This window comes from Volvox carteri, assembly GCF_000143455.1.
Source record: "Volvox carteri f. nagariensis unplaced genomic scaffold VOLCAscaffold_7, whole genome shotgun sequence".
In the NCBI taxonomy this organism is placed as follows: domain Eukaryota; kingdom Viridiplantae; phylum Chlorophyta; class Chlorophyceae; order Chlamydomonadales; family Volvocaceae; genus Volvox; species Volvox carteri.
In genome coordinates this window covers 1,391,322-1,411,039 of record NW_003307550.1, presented here as the reverse complement: position 1 = coordinate 1,411,039, position 19,718 = coordinate 1,391,322, and the positions used below count along the sequence as shown (strand labels likewise).

At 59.1% G+C, this 19,718-nt stretch overlaps 2 protein-coding genes across 2 annotated transcripts; one reads left to right on the top strand and one right to left on the bottom strand.

Annotated features, from left to right (window-relative positions):
• Positions 1-350: 350 nt before the first annotated feature.
• On the bottom strand, positions 351-10,117 carry VOLCADRAFT_120508 (uncharacterized protein; the record flags this gene model as incomplete). The annotated part of the gene is made up of 9 exons (XM_002947608.1): positions 351-1,962; positions 2,146-2,928; positions 3,127-3,197; positions 3,522-6,630; positions 7,061-8,710; positions 9,142-9,267; positions 9,341-9,609; positions 9,692-9,842; positions 9,935-10,117. The coding sequence occupies 9 exons, from the start codon at positions 10,115-10,117 to the stop codon at positions 1,294-1,296; spliced, it is 7,011 nt and encodes a 2,336-aa protein (XP_002947654.1). The 3' UTR covers positions 351-1,293.
• A 1,850-nt stretch (positions 10,118-11,967) lies between these two features.
• VOLCADRAFT_116531 (uncharacterized protein) lies at positions 11,968-19,484 on the top strand (the record flags this gene model as incomplete). Its single annotated transcript, XM_002947736.1, has 9 exons — positions 11,968-12,014; positions 12,119-12,182; positions 12,631-13,625; positions 13,837-14,413; positions 14,746-14,910; positions 15,463-15,653; positions 17,097-17,218; positions 17,249-17,352; positions 19,397-19,484. Coding segments are annotated over 9 exons (2,353 nt in total), but the record flags the coding sequence as incomplete, so codon positions are not given.
• Between the last annotated feature and the right edge of the window lie 234 nt (positions 19,485-19,718).

Sequence of the window (19,718 nt, the reverse complement as noted above, 5' to 3'; positions counted from 1 at the left end):
GCGGTTTCATAGGCGATCGCTTGTACAACTTTTGCCGAGGGTTTCTTCCTTCCAACAACTTTGCCGAGAGGTTCTCCCTTTAATATATTTGTAAAATATTTGCGCTATCAGAAGTACATTGGTTGAGCGATTCGGGTCTTGTGGACGCGGGGCCGCCTTCACGATCTTCGCTGGGATGAGTTGCGGCACATCTAGTGCAACTTGTTACACAATAGTATGCCTGTGTATTCTGCTTCCAGCAAAAGCCTACACTGACTGCCCGGACTCGTACTGGGATTGTTTACGAATCTCCTCGCAAAACCCAGACGTGATAGTGCCTACTGGCGGAAGCGTGAGATATGGCAATTGCTGGAGTTGGCGAACCTTAAAATGTGCAGCGTGTGATGAAAGAGACTATCGCAACGCGACCTTCATCCTTGCAAAGTGCAATAACCAAGTCCTGGAGTGTGATGGAATGTGTCATTTTTACGCTGATCTTGCTTCATGCTGCAACGGGGTAGGGGTCCGTGCATCGTGCGGCAACCTTGATGCCGTCTTGCAACGAAGCGTGTGCAGCAATATCGTGCTTTAGCACTGGACAGGACATAAATGATTTCATTGTGGTGGCCGCAAGGTTATAGCGGCCAATGAGCAGGGTTGGCCAAAAGGTTTGCAAGCAGTATCACGCACCGGCAAGCACATGTAACCGTTAACTTGGTGGCCAAGCACACCGCTATGCATGGGACGTATTGCAGAAGACGCGCAACACATCTGCTCTCACGACAAGTACAAAACACAGCCACACCACCCACGTGATGCACATTAGCATCCCCACCACTAACAGACAAACGCCATGATGTCTAAAAACCTTAACCTAAATCGTCGTAGACGGTGAGGTTTACCGAACCACGGCCGGTCCAGGACTACAGCTTATCAGTTTGCACGGCAGTCCCGTAAGGAAGGTACACGGGGTATCTTCCTAAACGTCACAATCCCAACCAGCCGTCCATCTAGCATCCCTTTCTTCCACCAATATTCATATTCACCTCCGGGGAAACCACTGCGCCTCAGGCGAGGAATTATGCAGTTAAGAGCGTGGGTTTGGGAGCTGGCTGAGTAGCAGGCACAGCATACCTACGCCGCTACTACACATCATTCAGCATTACGTCAACAGGTGATTGCACTGACCATTGACGGAAGCTAAGAACACACATATGCTTTTGTTTCCCCTGGTCCTATGCGAGAGCAATGCTTTCCTCACGACACATGCATTGGACCCTTGGACGAAATGCCCACATTCCCCAATATACGCGTTTAACCCTTTTGGGCCGTAGGAGCCTCCGGCGGGCGAACCCTGGGTGGTTTCGTCCGAAGGTACGGGCTAATTCGCATGCCCATGACATGCGCCCGTCGCCGCATCTCTTCCTCCCCAAGTGTTGTGAACTCGGCGGCCTCCTGCACGGGGTTGAGCACACGCCGCGGCCCACCAGCGGCGGCTGGGCAACTCAACAATCGTCGCCAACGCACCACGCGTTCCGTGGCCGCCGGTCCTGTGCCTCCATTCGACTCCTCACCGTCATTATCTGAGGCCTTGCTAGCTCCGGACGTTGTAAACTCGGCGGCCTCTTGCACGGGGTTGCGCTGCATGTCACGCTTTACGAGCACACGCCGCGGTCCACCAGCGGCGGCTGGGCAGCTCAACAATCGTCGCCAACGCACCACGCGTTCCGTGGCCGCCGGCCCTGTGCCTCCACTCGACTCCTCACCGTCACTATTTGAGGCCTTGCTAGCTCCGGACTCCTGGGTGGTAGAGCTGCTGGCAGCGGGCATAGGCGCAATGGTGCCCCCCGGCAAGGGGATCCGTGACCGATAAACCTGTTTGCGATTGACAGCGTTCCCCAGTCCTTGCAATGCCAGCCCAGGCTGCCCAGGAGCGCTGTCACGCTGCTTTTCAGAAGCTTGCGTCGCCAGTCCGCCGTCCACCTGAGGCAGATTGTGTTACGGTAACATGGTTGAAGGCAGCGGTGAGGCCACAGTAATGCAGGAAGGGCCCTACGATATGTAGCAAATGGGCATAATGCAGCTGATCATTTATTAATGATGTCCTTGGTGTATCCCTTATACATTCCGCGTCACGTTCAGCATGGAGCACTTCGTCGAGCGCACCTTGCCATCGTAATCCAGATCCATCTTGATTAGGCCAGGGGTCGTCTGCACATCGCGGCTCGTGAAGGCAGGCTTCGCCTGAGCTGCTGCATGCGGCGCTGGACAGATAGTGTCGGCCTGTACCTGATTCGCCACCTCTCGTGGCAGGCCTGAGTTGGCCGAGCCAGCGGCCACTGGGCCGCTTGAAGCTGCGGCCGTAGGCGGAATGCACGGGATGCCCCAAGCGGCAGCCGGCCAAAGCCCCAGCCGATGGCTGAGGGGAAGATGGCCCACTGCCGCTATGCTGCTGTGCTGCACAACCACTGCCGTGGCGGAGGCCAGCGCATGCTCGATGCCGGTGGCAACCAGCTGTTGCAAAGGCGGGCCCTGTCCCTGCTGTAATGCACGCGCGCGTGGACCAGCTTGTGCCCCTTCCGCAAAGTCCTTGCCCTCTAGCGCGGAAGCTGCTGCGCCAAGCTGACCAGTAGTAGAGGAATCTGCCGACAGGGCCTGGGGAGCTGAGGCGACTGCTGCACCAGGCGCTGTCACAGACAAATCCTTGGGTTTATGACCGTCATCAGGGGCTGTGGCGACCGAAGCCGACCCAACCTGCAATGCAGTCGTTGTATGAGCTAGCAGATGACTGCAGGTACCATGCGGCTCTTCCCAGTTCTTCTGGGTATGACCCACTTGCGCGTGGGTGCCTTGCCAAGCAGCGGACAGGCCGGCGGCCTTCAAGCGAGGCGTAATGGTGCCGGTGACAGAGGCTACAGGCACCGTGGGTGCGATGTGTCCTGGCGAACCCTGCCGAGATGTTCGCGTGGGCAACGAGGAACAAGTTACAGCGCAAGCTTTTCATCAGATACGTCATGGGAACACGCAATCATCAAGAAGTTCCCATCTGCATATTCTCTGTGCTAACACTATGGGTCAACGACCGGCTATCCCCTTAGGCAACCAGGCAGACCCCACATCTTCGGCAAACATTTCTATGTGACAAACCTGAAAATCAAGGAGCAGGTCGGCATTAGCGCGGATGCGTCGATTGCAGGCCTCCAGCGTGACTCGGTCACCTGAGGCCACAGACGGTCCAGAAGGACTCGGCGCCCAAAAATGGCTGCCGCCCCCGGTAGATCGGGGCGAGACTCGCGGATGGCCAAGCAGCGCGGTAGCCTTGCCTGTGCTGGCGAGCTCCGCCGTAGGCGGCGTCCGAGGCGGCGTGCTGGAACCCAGATATGAAAACGTCAGTGGGGATGCCACGCTCTCGCTCGTATGTCGCCGCTTGGAAGAAGCCGGCGATGACATCATGGGTAACAGTGCCATTACAGCGCCGCTACCGCCGGCCTCGTGGCTAGGCCTGGGCGCCCCAACCGGGCTACATGCACCCATTCGCTCACGGTGCTCGGCTGCCGCTGCCTTACTGTCAACGCTGGCATCGAAAAGGAGACGAGGCACTGCATCCACGGAGAACGTAATGCCCTTAGGCTGCGGAGTGCTTTCGGCTGGTGTGTCGCACTGGCGGTATTCACCGTCCTCCTGGGGCTGCCTGATGCCATAGCTGCTATCGTTCAAGGCATCGTCGAGCACAGGGTTCTCCATATCGGTGCTGGGCACTGCCGCTGCTACAGGGACCGTGGAGCCCACGCTTCTCACGGAGCCCTCAGACGCCACATGGAAGCTGAACACCGGCGAGCTGCGAACTGAGTCTTCGCGGATGTCTGGGGCGCCACCGCAAGCGCTCTCCTGTGGGCCTGCAACGTCCAACGCTGTAAGATCGCTTGCTGTCATATTTGCGGCGTACAATGTCCCCGCACTGTTCCTGTTGCTGTCGCTACTGGATTCGATGATTAGCTGCCCGGAAGGCGACTGCACAAACGCATCTGGGCTGTCCACAGAAGCTGCTCCCGCTGTAGCTGCTTGCAGCTCATCCACTGGCTGGAAAAGCTGGCCCAGCACACCAACTTCTTCCAGTGGAACGTCCGAAGCGGCAGGCAGCAAGTTTGCAGGAAGGTGCTCACATGATGCTCGGCACACCAGCGGGGTGGGGTTCTCACCGATGACACTGCATGTGTCGGGCGCGAGGCCTGGCACGAAAACGTCTTCCAATGGTTGGGCGGGAGCCGGGGCGGAAAGACACAGTCCGCGGGCGATCAGGTCTGGGAGGTCCTCGTACGGCGGCGGGGTTACAAAACCCGTCACCTCGTTGGCCAAGAGTGGGTCGGCCGGACCCAGAGAGTCGGGCACAGACCCGATTGATGTTGATGACAATGCATCCACCAAGGCCCCTGCTGGTAATGTGCCAAGGGAGGACGGAGCATCGGCAGCGGGTGGAGCCTGCTGCTTTGTTTGCTGGCCATGGTAAGAACGGGCATGCACGCCCGCAGGCATGGGTGAGCACAGGTTGCCCAAGAGGGTTGTCCAGAGGAAGGCAGCCGCCGGTGTGTAGACATCGTCCTGCAAGCTCGCCCCAGACGCGCCAAGCCCGTCGGTTGCAGACCCTCTGTCTGCATGAATGGTTTCACAACTTGAGCTGATCCCCGGCGACTGCTGGGGACTTCCCTGGGCGGTCATGTTGAACAGGGTCGGCGACGCAGCCACCGCCAACTGCTCTAATGCGATGCCCATGTCCCGAATGAAGTCCGCATCGGGCCTATCCGTTGCCAATTTGATCGTTGCAGCAGCACCCAGACCGGGCCACATGGGTGTGGCCATCAGGGATGAAGCGACATTGTCAAAAGTAAAGCCTCGTTGTGAGGGCGTCTGGCTCGAGTGCTCAGGGCCAACGAGCGGCTCTCCACCAAAAGGAATAGGCCGCCAAATGCCGAGAGATATAGCTGGACTGTCCCTGTTCTGGCATATCATGTTGCCGACGTGATTCCGTACATTGCCCCGCACGGCGCTCTCTGCTGCATCAACTTCTGTGGGCCTAAACGTGTCCTGAGCCGCATTGGGCCCGAAAGGCGCCGTCGGCGTGGCGACACATGCATTTGGTGCTCCCATCTGCGCGCCGAACGAAAAGGCAGGTGAACCGGTAGCGCTGCCGTTGGGCACCCTCCCGTTCGCAGGAGTTGCATTGAAGCTGAAGGACGCACGGCTCCTTGCAGGCGACGCTGACGTACTGTAGAGCGGCCGTCCCGCATCCACCGTTGCAAGCGACGAACGCAAGTGGGCCAAACGACCGTTGCCAACGGCCGGCGTGATTTCATCGTTGGGTGGTGCCATCCCAAAGGGCACGCCGAAGCTAAAGCTCATGGGTGTCGGAGGCGTGCGGGCGAGTCTCCCCCGGACGTGAGGCGCATCACTGTCAAGGCGGAACGATGGTGGCCCGGTCTCCTGAGCCCAACGGACGAAACTGATGCCGCCTCCTCCCGGCGTCGTTGACGGCGTAATGCGGGAAGCCATTTGCTTTGCGGCGGTACTGAAACCAAAGCTGGCTGCCTCGGATGTTGCAGGCGAATCGTGGCCGCCGTGCGCCGTGATGGGGCTGTCGACACAGCCAGAACCGATGCCAGAGTCCCCCGATGGCGCCTCCGATTGGTTGGGCAGTGGAGAGTGCAGGTGCGCGAGCAGCTGTCCCAAGTCAACTGCTGCCGCCCTCGAATCGCAAGCGCCTGGCGGAATCTCCGCTTCATCCGATTGCGCCTGGCGGCTCGACAGGTCTGTACCACCCGCTGGAGCGGTGGCGGCACGGCCGCACCCGTTTAGGAACGCCATAAGGCGGGCGAAGTTAGGCATGGGTGACGCAACAGGGACCGGGGCGGCATCGCCGTTACTGGCAGGCCCGACCGTAGTATGTGTATCACTTGGCGAGATGCTTGCCGGAACATCCTCTGCCCAGCCTGCTGAGCTCTCCACAACCCCCGCAGATGCAGTGTCCGTGCGTTCTTGGTCTGGCGCAAACCGACTTCTTTGGTGCACCGGCGCAGGAAGTGGCGACCGCAGGTTTGCCAGCAGCTGAGCCAAGTTAAAGGCTGCGGAAACAGCTGTGCGCCCAAGGAGAGGCTCGGCGTCCGACGCTGAGGGTTCTTGCACAGCGTCCACATGCCCAAGAACAGAACTTTGACCGCGTGGAGAAACCGGCTTTCGGGCGGGGCTCAAAGCAGCGATCACGCGGCCTGCCATCTGGTCCAAGGCCCGCATCTGCATGGGCGTAAGCTGTGTCAATGGCAGGGGCGAGCCAAAGCCCGTGCCGAACTGCAGTCCTAATCCAAGTGCCGGTGCCACGTGTGATGCAGAGGCCCCATCTGTCGGTGCTGGCACACCGGGACCCAGCACTGGCGTTGGAGCCTCCAAGCGCGGGTCGCTGCCAACAAGCTGCATGTTTCTAAAGCCGAATGTGAAATCCGAAGAAACTGCAGCGCCCGCAAGATGTCCCTGACCGCTCGGCGTGTACACGCCAGCACCCGTTTGCATGCCAGTCAGACAAATTGCACTGCAGAGTGATGCAAGCGTTGTGGGTGTTGGGAACTCGCCAAGCGGCGTTGCATACACGGACGTTGATGGCGACTGTGGACACACAGTGGACGGTGTATCAGGATAGCTGTGAGGTGCACATTCGCCTGCCAAGAGTGCTGCCCTCAGGCTTTCTACCTTAACTGCGCTGTCGCTACCCGGTGACGGCTCCTGAACAGCATCGCCAGCTCCCGGAGAGCCTTGATCCCATGACGCCACCAAGGAATGCACCTCAACACGCGCGACATGTGAAACGTTCGGAACACCATCCTGTTGGAGTGGGCAGACAGGAAATTGACAAGGGGTTGAGGGATAATGGCGTTAGGATTTAACTGCTGTTGGTACCTATATTCCCCTTGATGACATACACGTACCTCTGCCGTGCCCCTTACACCGCGAGACATTCCTGCTTTGCTGTAACCAACTTTACAGCAGCGGATCACATGTCTGCATATGAAAAGTGAACACCATCGGACGGCCCTACCTGCTCAGGATTCAAGTCCTCCGTGTCCGTATCAGCCAGACCACCATGGGTCGTTTGCATCGCGGGTGGAACCTCTGCGCCCGTGCTCCCATGGGAATTGCATTCCTCGACAGGGCTAGCTGCAAATTTGGTGGTTATCACACTGTCAGCGGCTGGGCTTGACATCTCCTTCGGGCTGGCAGAAGAGGTCGCCCTAGGGCGAACCTCCTCCAGCACGACTGCAGGATCCTCAAGTTTAGGTGTAGTGCATGAGGGAGAGCGGGGTGCAGATTCGCTTGGTGATGGCGAGCGGTTTTCTCCTCTGTCGATGTTGTTAACCGTCGGCCCAAAGCAGCTCGCCTCACCCTGCATCGGAGACTGTGAAATATCAGGACATTTGGCCTCCAGATCCCTTGACGGCTCCTCTGGACATGAAGGCTGGGCCGTTGCTCCAACATTACCCGTGTTCGTGGGGAAGGCAGTCTCAGTAGACGTCTGCAGCTCAGGGCCCGGCATGGCCAGAGCAGAGGTTGGCGTGCCAACTGCATCGAACACGCTGGCGTCGAAGTGTCCTGGGCTGCATTCCCCCATGGGGCTTGTAAGGCTGCTGCGATGCACCTGACTGAACGCGGACATCGGCGTCGATGCCAGGCTCGGTGCCGACAGCATGCGTGCTGGCGAAGGGGAAGGTGTCGGTGCCAGGCCGCCGAGCGCGTCTGCCCGTTCCGGCAAGGCCGATATGCTGGAAGCAGGCGAATCAATCTCAAACAACGGGTTGCACCGGATGTGTGCTGCAGGTGATCTGTCGTCGGTGCTACTCTCAGCCCTATTTACCGGCGTGCTTGCTGGGCTGTGGATCCAGGAACCTGCCGGACCAGGCTTGACCACCGTGTCGGGTCCCACAGAGGACAATGGTGACGGTGCATAGGGCCCAGGGGGGCTGTGCATGTCGCCAGCTGCCGACTGAGCTGCACGCGCACGCTGGACAGATGCCCAAACATCGAAAGCCACCGCCCGCTGCAAGGTCGAGACCACGCTGAGGCCGGCCGACTGCTGCGGTGAATCGGCGTACATATTTGTGGGACCATGACAATCCGATAATCCGCCAGGAGTTTGTTCCACCTTCCCGGCAAGAGTTGCCCATTTTGCATACGCGACAGGCTGCGCTGGCCGGGATGCAAAGCTTAGGCCAGCTGATTGCTGGTGTGAATACGGTGCCGTCGGTCCTGCAGCCGCTGCCTGGGGACTGAACCTACCCCCAGGGGATAGCATAGCACCTTCAGGTGAGGCCGCTGCAGGTGAGATAACCTCAATAGGGCTAGGCGGCACACTAGGGGCACTGGACGAGCCATCAGCCGCGTGCTCTGTGCTCTTGGCACTAGGGGATGATTCGTCCAGGTGCTCTGCCTCAACGCCGCCTGCAAGAAGCGGTGCTGCTACAGGGCTTTCGCGGCTGTGTTCCGAGTCCTTGTCTGACACCCTGCCCCAAAAAGCCACGCTGGCCGCGCTCCCCGTAGGACTGTCGGCTTGGGCTGCAGCTGTGACACCAGCGGACGCAATGGACACGCTGAGCTCGAAGGTATCAAACTCTCCAATTCCCGTTGTGAGCTCTGGTTTGCATGGCGCAATCGCCGCATCCTTGTCGCCCTCGAGGTCCTTGTTTGCCACGGGCTGCGGGTGAAAGCAATGGACGACGTGACGACTAAAAGCGCGCATTAGCACAATGGGCTAAAGCTCAAGTAGCTGCCCGGCAACCATTGAAGTATATGGCAGGTCTCGGTTGCTACCTCTGATCACCTCAATTTGGTACCTCGTTATCTCAAACAGGCACTACGCACGGGTGATGCAGTAGCGAGGCGACGGCGCAGGCGCAGGCGACCCACCAGCAAGCCCATCTGCTGGGCCCCCTCTTCGGTTTTCTCCTGCAGAAGGAAACCTTGCACAGAAGAAAACCGAAGAGCGGGAGCAGTACATGGGCTTGCTGGTGGGTCGTCTGCGCCTGTGGCGTCGTCTCGCTATTGCGTCACCCATGCGTCGAGCCTGTTTGGATTAACGAGATGTCAGTTTAGACAGAATAGACGGATTAGCGACACTAGCCTTACCTGCTGCATAGGGCCATTGTCACCATTCGGTTCGCCGTGGGCTTGCGGCGACAAAGTGGCAGCGTAGCCTTGCAGCAAGCTCTCTGGCAAGGGGCTGGTTAACGGCGCGGCCTGTATGCATAAGGTCTGCAGATTGTGTTGCGGGTGGAGAAGACAAGGACGCACACCTGCACAAATGGTTACCGTGATTACTAATTACCTGCTGTTGGTCAGGACCATCGCCCATGCTCCGTACGTTCGGTCCCAGGGCTGCGAAGTTAGAGCTAAGTTGCTCGTGGTCCGTGAAAAAGTCCTCCTCTGGTTGCTGCTGCAGTCCGCGGGAACGCCTCGTCACGAAAAAGTCGAAAGGAACTGACGTTAGGGGACCATTGGCACACGTGTTCTCTGAAGGGACAGCTCGTGCCGAGGGAGCTGCCACGTTGAGGACGTCGGCTGCGGCCTGCAAGGGACCTCCGGTTGAAGCGGCCCCTGTACAGGGAAAGGCGGGTTAAGCACCCAACGAAGTGAATTAACGTTTTCTTACCAGCGTTAAGCAAGCACTAAAGCTTACCTGGTTTCTCCGCAACCTCCACTTGCTTGAGGCGACGCTGAGTGAAGACGGGCGCTGCAAGCTTGCTCTGGACATGCTGAAACTTTTTCGATATCGGCAATTTGCCATTCTCCTTGTTTTCCTGAGTTTTACGCTTCCATAAGGGTGAAGCCTGCATGTGCCAAAGGTCTTGTAGTTAGGATAGCAGGTACTTCAAATAAGACAGGGACTTCCAAATTTAACAATAAGATGCCAGGAGCTTACCCTTGTCGAGTTATTCCACCCTCTGGTGTTGATGTTTGTGCGATCCTGAATAGAGCCAGAGCGCCTCCCAACTATTCCAAGGGCCAGGTTCTCCCCGTCCCCGAGACTGCGATGCCCTCGAGTAGCACCCACAGGCGGAGCCACAGAGGACACAAGAACCACACTCCGGCGATCCGTCTTCATGATTCACTAATGTTTAGGCTAAAGTGGATCAACCTAGGCACTCCATGCGGCGAAGACCGTCAGGGGAAGTCGCAAGGGACCAAGGTCGCCTTGTCCAGGATAACACATAACAGGTATAAAAAGCAAAAACTTTGGAAAAGCAGTATGTGGCAATACAGATGACGGCTGCAAAATGATTGGTCACAACCGAACTTTAAATTATGGAACCAGAAGTTTTTGCGGATTCCGCCATCTGCATGGCAACGGTCTACTCGGCACACTTCCTACCAACAAAAGATACAATATAGACCTTTTGTGATTTGCTTATACTATTACAAGAACATAACTTGCGTGCATCGCAATACTATTGACCCAGCCGAACCCCTTTGTTCTGCCCACAGCGAAGAACACAACTTCATGTCATTTCGTCAGGTCAATGCCTACAGGCAATGCACGTGTGTCCTGCGCGGCACGCTACCCACTGCATCACCTCGTGTTGCCTGCACGACATGCGCTGAGATACGTCGACTCCTGACAAGAAAGTGGATCGTTCTTGGATGGCAATACACAAGGGTTCACCTTTGCTTCGAAAGGTGTGATGAGGTTTGCGCATCAGGTTGCAGTCATGCGCTGAGGTTGTTCACACGTCCTTGCGCAGCCCTTTCGCTGGCCCTGCGCCTTTGCCCTACCAATGGCAACCCAATAATTACTCCCCCCTACACACATGGCTCATCCACTACTGCGGATAGAAGCCGGTGCGCCAACCGGAAAAATGGTGCATGTGCACGTGTGAGCTGCCTGGAGAGTTAGCGCTTGGACTCGACATCCGTTCATGTACCACCCGCTCAAACCACACAGAACAACATCTGGCAAAGCAAACTGAATTCTTCTGACGATGGCGGGTATCCCTTTAACGGCTGATTTCCTGACCTCACCCTGAATGTGCTTGCACTACGCAAGATAACGCCTATGACGTATGCAGCGTACGAAGCTACCCACAAGTTATACGAAAACACATCCTGCCCCCGTACGGGGATATTCCGTGTGGACGTTCCTGCACGGAGGCTCGCGTTACAACCAGCAACTCCACAGTTTCCCTTGGTTTCCTTGGAGAATGAGGGCGTGTGTATCGCTGTTGGGGTCCTACCCCCTAGGGGGAATTCCGTACCGCCGTTCCCTGCAGCCAACGCATCGCCACGCAGATAGCATGCAGCTTTCCTTGTCGGATCTTTGTAGTTAGGGACAATAGGTGGCGTCTCTTAGCCTAGCGCTACCCTACTGCTTAGAGTGTCTTCTAGAGTTCACGTTGAACATAGAGTCTTCCGCACAACATCCCTGGCTGAGGGTGCAGCCCAACGCATGTTTGCGGGGACCATGGGGTGCCCCAAGAGGTAGGCTAGCGAGGACCAGCCAGCAGGGAAGACCTGGTCAGCTTAGGAGACCTGCTAGTCCGCGTCGTCCCTCATCGACGGCGTCAGCGAACGCCAGCGGCGTCACAGGTGATGCCAGGTGGAACGCTTCGAGAACATGTGACTATCTATCGTTGTTCTATGTTGCCTGATAATTAAGAGAATCAGGCTGTCACCAGCACCGCCCTGCCCAACGGACGAAATACGGCAACAGCGACGGCAGTAACTGCGCTGCAAATTCCAAAGAGTTGGCCTACGATTCCTTACACATGCAACTGCCATCTTCTGTAGTGCATTCAAGCATAACTGCAAGTTGAAAGTGCCATCGACCCTTTCAGAGGACTCTGGAGAACGAAGAATGGGCGACGACCCACAATACTGCATGTTAAATTTATATCGCATATGTACTCACGGCGGAACTTCCTGTAACTGATTTGGTCGACGTTTGTCGAACGCGCAAGCATGTCAGCCTTGCGGCCTCCCACAGCCTTCGAGATTTTTCTGCAGCGGTGAGACTATTATTACTCATGCTGTCATATTGATGCATACCGTTTGGAAAGAGTTTTGAGTGATTCCACCGCGGCATGTGCTTCCCGGCATCTTTCACTCACAGGCGACAGCAGGCTGCCTCTGAGTCCAACGCAGCCCCTGAATTACGGAGTCCTTTTAACCCCGCGGTAGGTATGGGCGGCATGGTTCCCAATCACCGTACGAGCCTAGGTTAGCTTGGATTATGAAAGCACAAACAAGGGGCTGCTTAACCATGTGTGCAAGCGCTAGCCATTACCCGTACTTGCACGCAATTTGTGCTGGAGATGTGCTAGCTATGCAGATGCGGTCAGGTACACACGCCGCGGCGAGGCGCGTTGCGTGTCTGGGCACTGAAGTGCAGTTTTCAGATCCGTTTTTCCATGACGGATCTGAATGCTGGACCCAGATCCGCTGCCCACACCGGAGCACTGAGGCTGGGTTGCATTCTCGTAGGGCCTTGCTCGAACCCAGGCTGCAATCCCCTCCCGTCCATACGAGCAGCGCAACCCACCCACGCTGCACGCACGCACGCACACATTCGGTGGACTTCCCGCACACGCTTAACCCGTCATCCCCTTTCCTTACCCCTTGTAGGCATCCGAACCTGCGGACCTCACGCATGCGCTACCGCAGGCGCCGGTGTCGACATCGGCTGCAGTGGCCGCGGCGTCGGCTGCAGCCGCTGCCCCAGCTGCCTCGGCCGCGACGCCGCGACCCAGCACCTTACGAGCTACTCAAGGTCGACCCCTTCCCAGCAACGGTAACAGTAACAGTAACAATAATAGCAGCCCCCAAGATCGGCCATCCAGTCGGCCATTGATTCGCCGCTCGGCTCCGAACCTCGTTCCCCAAGTCGTCGCGTCACTGCCAAGCCCCCGCGCCTCCGCAGCCGACGGACAGCCTGCCGCAGGGGGAGGAGGCGGCGGCGGTCCGCCACTGCCGTCGGCGCCGCCGTCGACGGCAGTGTACGGCGAGCTGGCGTCCGCGGCCGCGTACCTCGCCTCCGCCGCCAGCAAGCTGGCGAGAGGCTCCATGTCAGACCGCTCCGTCGCCGCGTCGTACGAAAACCTTGCGCAGGCCGCCGCCGACCTGGCGGCGTCAGCGTGCTTGATCCGGCCGCTGACGAGTTCTAACTCCGGCGGCGGGCCCCACGGCGGCAGCAACCGCAGAGCATCCCTCAACCTCCCTACAAAGTTGCCTGAGACGCGAAGCGGCAGCGTCGGGGCGCTGCCACGTGCCGTGGACCCAATCGCCGCCGCCGCCGCAGCAGCGGCAGAGGCTGCCGCCGGCACCGTCACCGGCGGCGGTGGCGGTGGCGGTTCCGCCGCGGCTGCTGCTGCTGCCGCAACGTCCGCCCACCAACAACAACGACACCAGCAGCAGCAGCAACAGCAGCCGCAGAACAATCCAGCCGCTGCGCGGTCTGGTGCTGGCGGCAGTAGCGCCGGCGGCCGTCGAGGTGTGAATGTCCCGAGATTCCCCGGCTACAACCCGTTGATCCACCTGATGGAGAGCTCTATGCCGCCGCCGCCGCCTCCGGGGTCAGCAGCTTCGCAGCGGCCAACAACCTCAAGCCCCATCACCCACCAGTAAGTCATGACCCCTGTACACGCAGCGAGCGAAAGTGACCATGACCCCTGTACACGCAGCGAGCGAAAGTGACCTAGTCATATCGTCTATATCACCCCTCCTTTCGAAAATTTCGTCCATGCTTTCCCTCTGTCTCGCTGTACTCATATTTCCCCCTCACCCTTTCCCGCTGACCCTCGTGTTGGGGGGGCTGCGTCTGCACACGACCAGGCTGACAGACAGCCGTGCGTTGCTGCAATCCGCCGCCGCCGCCGGCGGAGGCGGCAACACCAGCGCCGCGTCGTATCTTTCCCACCGCCAACGCCGCAGCAGCGGTAGCAGCGCCGGGGCAGGGAGCGCAGCCTTTCCGGCGCGCCGCAGCAGCGCTGACGGCGCAACGGCGGCGGCGGCTGGCGGAGGTGGAGGAGGAAACGGCCCTCTGTTCTACCCCGCAAACCTGTCACGCCTACCGGTGCTTACCATAGGGCCCGACGGCGAGTATTTGCCAAGCGGTGGTTTCGGAGCAGCGACGGTAACCCCGCAAGCGGCCGCGGCAGGTGCCTGTAGGGAAATTTGGTTCAACGACCAGGGTGGTGGCGGCGGCGGCGGTGGTTCCGGAGCAACGTTGCCGCACGGCGGCGGCGCAGGAGCTGCAGTACACCGGCAGCGGCGCGGCAGTGGGGGCGCCGGCGGTACGGCGGGGGGCCCGGGACAGTCGGAGTGGCCGGCGCCGGGGCCGCTTCGTCGCTCTGAGTCCCTTCCCTCTCCCGACCTGGAATCGGAGGAGGTGGACGGCAGATATAACAAGGTAGGGCGGGTGGGGGTCAGGGGGCCAGATGAAGGTGGGGGAGCGGAGCAAAGGGGACGCGGAGGAGGTAGAAATCGGAAGGAAAAGGGTGGTTAGGGCCCCGAGCCTCATACTCCTGCGAACCCCTCCCCTTGCTTTGGATGTCACATTCCACATCCCCCCCTGGCCCTCTCCCCAGCAAACCAACCGAACGCACATCACACGGGCCCTCTATTCACAGCCGTACGTACCCACATCCACCCCTCCTCAGCCCGTCCAGCTCCGCAGTTGCGTCTTAGGGTTTCCCTACGTAGAATGCCGCCGACTAATCACCCCCCCCGCCCCCGACGTAGCTCCTGGCGGCGCTACGTGAGCGCGTGTACGCGCGAGGTGCGGGTCGTGTGGCCTCCGTGTTCCGCGACCTGGATAGGGACGGCAGTGGCATGTTGAGCCGCAAGGACTTCGCGGCGGCGCTGCAGGCCATGAACCTGGGGCCCGCGGGGCTGGTGGACGACAAGGTGGGTGGCGGCCTGAGAGCGCGTGTGTGCGTGTGTGTGTGCGTGTGTGTGCGTGTGTGTGCGTGTGTGTGCGTGTATGTGCGTGTGTGTGTGTGTGTGCGTGTGTGTGCGTGTGTGTGCGTGTGTGTGCGTGCGTGCGTGTGTGTGCGTGTCTGTGTGCCTTAGCCTAGATATGAAGGATGTATGTAGCCTACAGCAGCCGGGGTCGCATGACGGCAGCTAGGGGGTGGCTCAACCTTGGTCGTCAGTCGGCATTGGCCTCTCACTCCCCCCCGTTGTTGATACCGCTCTGTTACATGTATAGTTTCCCACCAACCCCACGTACTCCTCCCTCGGCACCGCTTTTCCCCGCCCCCGCCGCCGCCCATTTTTTCCGACCCCTCCCTTTTCCCCCTCCCCTTTCTTTTCCCCTCCGCCTCACGCTCCCCGGGGGCGTGTTCTCCTCTGCTGTGCGCGTCACACAAAACATATAAATACACACACGTCGGCATGTCAACTGGACGCACATACGTTGCACGGTCCGGCATGGTACGGCATGGTACGGCATGCTAGGTTGTGGATCTCATGCTTGCAGCCGTAGACGGCGGCGCCACTGGGTGGCGGCCGCTGCACGTGCCGTACGGCGATTTCGTCAATGCGCTTCGCTTCGGGACGCTGCCGTGGCGTGGCCACAAGCGCCCGTGTCGCCACCGGCAGCTGGCGGACCCAGATCAACCAATCGGGCCGCCCAAAACTGCGGGAGGGTGAGTGGTGGCTGGGCCCATCTCCGTGTGTGTGTATTTATGAGCAGAGCCACGAGAAAGAGTTCCTGTGTGCGTATGTATGTATGTATGTATGTATGTATGTATGTATGTATGTATGTATGTATGTATGTATGTATGTATGTATGTATGTATGTATGTATGTATGTATGTATGTATGTATGTATGTATGTATGTATGTATGTATGTATGTATGTATGTATGTATGTATGTATGTATGTATGTATGTATGTATGTATGTATGTATGTATGTATGTATGTATGTATGTATGTATGTATGTATGTATGTATGTATGTGTTTTGTGCGTGTCTGGGCATATATGCACATACACACGTGTTCGAAGCAGCAGCAGCCAGCACCTGGAAAGGAGGTTCCAGAGAGCCCACGTGGGTACCAGGTACATGGCAGGAGGGAACGTGCGGCCCTCCTCCGTGTGTGCGGCACCGTGTGTGTCTGTCTGTCTGTCTGTCTGTCTGTGTGTGTGTATATAGACATATGTAGCTAAGGTAGCGGGTCCTCGGTGCTGCACGATGTGATGGCGGTACGGACTATGATAGGAGATATATATCTGGGGGTGGTGACCCGCTAGGTCACGGATACGGGTACGGCACTGGCAATGAGCCGCTGGCCACAACCCGCGGCAAGGAACCACCTTCAAACATCCACTCGTACATCCGTACATTCAATTGCTGAAGCCACGGAAGATGGTCGGGGATGCCGCCACGAAGGGCCGTACACGTGGCGGATACGGCACCGCACGTTGAGGATGAATGAGAGGGGTGGGGTGGGGACCGCGGCCCGGCGCGGTGTGCGGGTAGGGAGGGAGGGAGGGAGGAGGGTTTCGGAGAAGAATGGGCGGAGGAGGGTTGTCGTGTGTTCCGTTCGTACCTGGCATATCCGTCCAATTCTAATAAGCATCACGTGCGTTTGTGCCGGTAGGTAGGGTGACTGTGTGTCTGTCTGGCGGGTTCTGTGTTTGTCTGCATGTGCGTCAGTCAGCTGGTGGGGTTTGTGGGGTGAGCTGTGTGGGCCTGCGGGCGCGAATCGAACAGTGGGACTGCGGCGGGCAGTGTTGGCGGCGGCGGCGGCGGCCCGCGGGACGGCGCGGCGGCGACACGCGGCACAGTACCCAACTGATTTCCTCATGTACACCACCCAGGGAATTGTAGCACTGGTATTTGCGGGTGATGGGTGAAGGGAATGGTGCCAGAGGATGGTGCCAAAGGCTTAGGGCAGCAGCACGATCTCTTCTCCCCCCCTCCTCCCACCCCAAACACACACATTGCCTGGGGGGGACGAGACCCCTCAGGCTCAAATCTTGCCGCGTGTGCCGATTAGAAAACTACAACGCGAGATCACTTTTGCTCTGCCATGGGGGCCCTTGCACACAACAAAACGGTACGATTGTACGGCGCGCGCATCAGGTTGCCGCCGTACAGCCTCGCCTACGGAAACAACAACAACGGCGACAACTGTTCGTCGGGTGGCGGCGGAGCCGCCGCCGCGGCAGGCACCGCCGGCGGCGGCGGCCGTATCGGTCGCCTTGGTGAGCTTCGTTTGGCTTTCCGCCAAGTAGATCACAACGGCGATGGAGTTGTGGAGTGGGCGGAGTTCCGGGAAGCGCTCAGGCGGGTGGGGGAGCAGAACCGGCTGCAGCTCAGCGACCAGCAGCTGCTCAAGGTGGGCCCTATGCGGCCGCTGGGCGGAGAGGGAGGGGACGGGAGGGGAGGGGAGGGGAGGGGAGGGGAGGGAGGGAGGGGTCCAAGAGAGGTCCAAGCGGAAGAGAGTTGCGCTGGTGTCGCCGCGTCGACCGCTGTCACCTTCGCCGCCGCCGCCGCCGCCGCTGCCGCCTCCTCCTCCGCCGCCCCCTCGGCCTCCGCTGCGATCTGTCCAAGTCCATGCTGCTGAACTCCCACCGGCCACGCGGCCGGTCGTAAGTCGCATGCTTTGCGTTGCGGCCGTTGCGTACGTACATGCATACATACAAACATCCATGCGTGTCCGTCTGACCGTGTCTCTCTCCCCCGAGGAGAAGAAAAGGAAGGGCTGAAAAATATCTTTTGGGGACAGACCCCGATGGAATGACGCGCATGTACATGTGGGATGCGTTCGTGTGTGTGTGTGTGTGTTATGTGCTTGTGCTTGTGCTTGTGTGTCTCACTTGGTGTTAGTAACAGGTAACCTGTTCACGTGTGTGTATATATGTGTGTGTGTGTGACGTGGAATGACAGAGCAATCCGATACTGGTTGAACCTCCAAGACGCAACCTGGCCTCGTCACTCCCCCCACCCCACCCCAGTCCTATACGTCTGGTACATTCTTTCCCACCCACGTCTTTCCCACCCCACCCCACCCCACCCCACCCCGGGGACCTGCTGCTATGAAGGAGAACTGTCGGAAGAACCACCCGGTGGTGCATATTGGGGCGGGGGGGGCGGGGCGGGTTGCTTCCTGTTTCATATGCCAGGTTGCCGGAAGGTTCTAGATCGGGTCGGGTAGGGTCGGGTCGGGTCGGGGTACTGGACGTCAGGTGCTGGGATTTCCCGGTGCTTGCGGGGCGCCGCGGGCTCTGAGGGGGTGAGCTGGCTCTGCTGCTCAGCAGCTACAGCGGCAGCCGCCCTCCAGTCAGTCAGCCGCTTTTTGTTCTTTCTGTCGCCAGTTCGCTTTAGGGCTGAGAGGGGTTAGCGGCCATGCCGTACTGCATCGTATTGCAGACGTGGCAGACCGTTATATTTCTCGGGCCTTATGGGCTCCCAGGGCTGTTCCGTGTTCTGAGGAGGCCGAGAAGCAGCCCCTGAGCTGGCACCGCCGCCACCGCCGCCACCGCTGCAGGGGAGGGGGGGGAGGTTCTCGGCCCGGGGACACCGGTCACCGGCGCGAGCTGCGAAGGCGCGACTAACGGTGTGGGGTTGGTGGTGACGGAAAAAGAGTGTGCATGTGTTTGTTTGTGTGTGTGTACGTGAAAGTGTATGGCCGAACCCATGCCGGCCCACTCCTGCCGCGCCGCTGCTGCTGCTGCTGCTGCTGCTGCTGTTACGGTGTGTTGCGGATGTGCTTTGCCCGCTGCCTGCTCCCCCGCGACCCCCGCAACTGCTGCTTTATGTTGGCCGCCTGTCATCAGCTGCCCTGCGGTACGGCCCGCTCTCTCCTGCTACGGCTAGCAGCAACAGCAGCAGTGGTGGTGGTAGGTAGCCGGCCTTCCAGCTATCCTTGTCGGTTAGTTGGTTGGTTGGTTGGTTGGCTGCTCGGATATCACTTGGGCCAGTTTGTCAATCCTTTCAATTCCCCCCCTCCCCCATGTGAATATTATCGTGTCACCCAAACCCGAAGCACTCCCTCACCCCCCGAGTTATTGCACCCCCTTTGCGCTTTGTCACCACTTCCACCCGCCGCGCGCTTTCTTTTATATATCTCCTCTCTGGCCGCCACTGCCTGCTGACGTAAGGACGTGCTGCAGTCAGCATGTCGCTACAGACCTGCACCATAATGCTCGTTGCTCCAAGTTTGTTTTCTTTCCTTTAAAAAACCATTTTTCTTCATCTCCCCCTCTTCCCCTCCACGAGGACTCCTCCTTCACAAGCCGCGATTAGTTAGTTAACGCTTCCTTACTTCTGGCGTTTTTCAGTCTATCCTTGGCACCAGCTTCTCTCGTTCGTGGTTCCTCTTCCACCTTCCCCCTGATGACGGATCCCCTCCCCACCGGCGCCCCGTGATATGGCCCCAGATCTACCAGGACGCTGACCCGGACTTCAGTACGGGCGTGGATTACGAAGCCTTTGTGGAGGCGTACGGCAGCGCCGATGGCCCAACCGGTGCAAATCTAGATCGGCTTCCCGAAGTCGCGATGATGACACATTCGCACTCGCACCGCGGCGGGGGCGGCGGTGACGTGTCCCCGCCCGGGAGTTTGACCGCTCGGTCGTACCGTTCCCAAGACCTGCCGCCGTTGACGCCGCGATCGCCCAGATCGCCGCGGCCTCCGCCGCCGCCGATGGCGACCCCGCTAACACCGTTGTACGACGAACTGGATAAGCTGCGGTGTACGG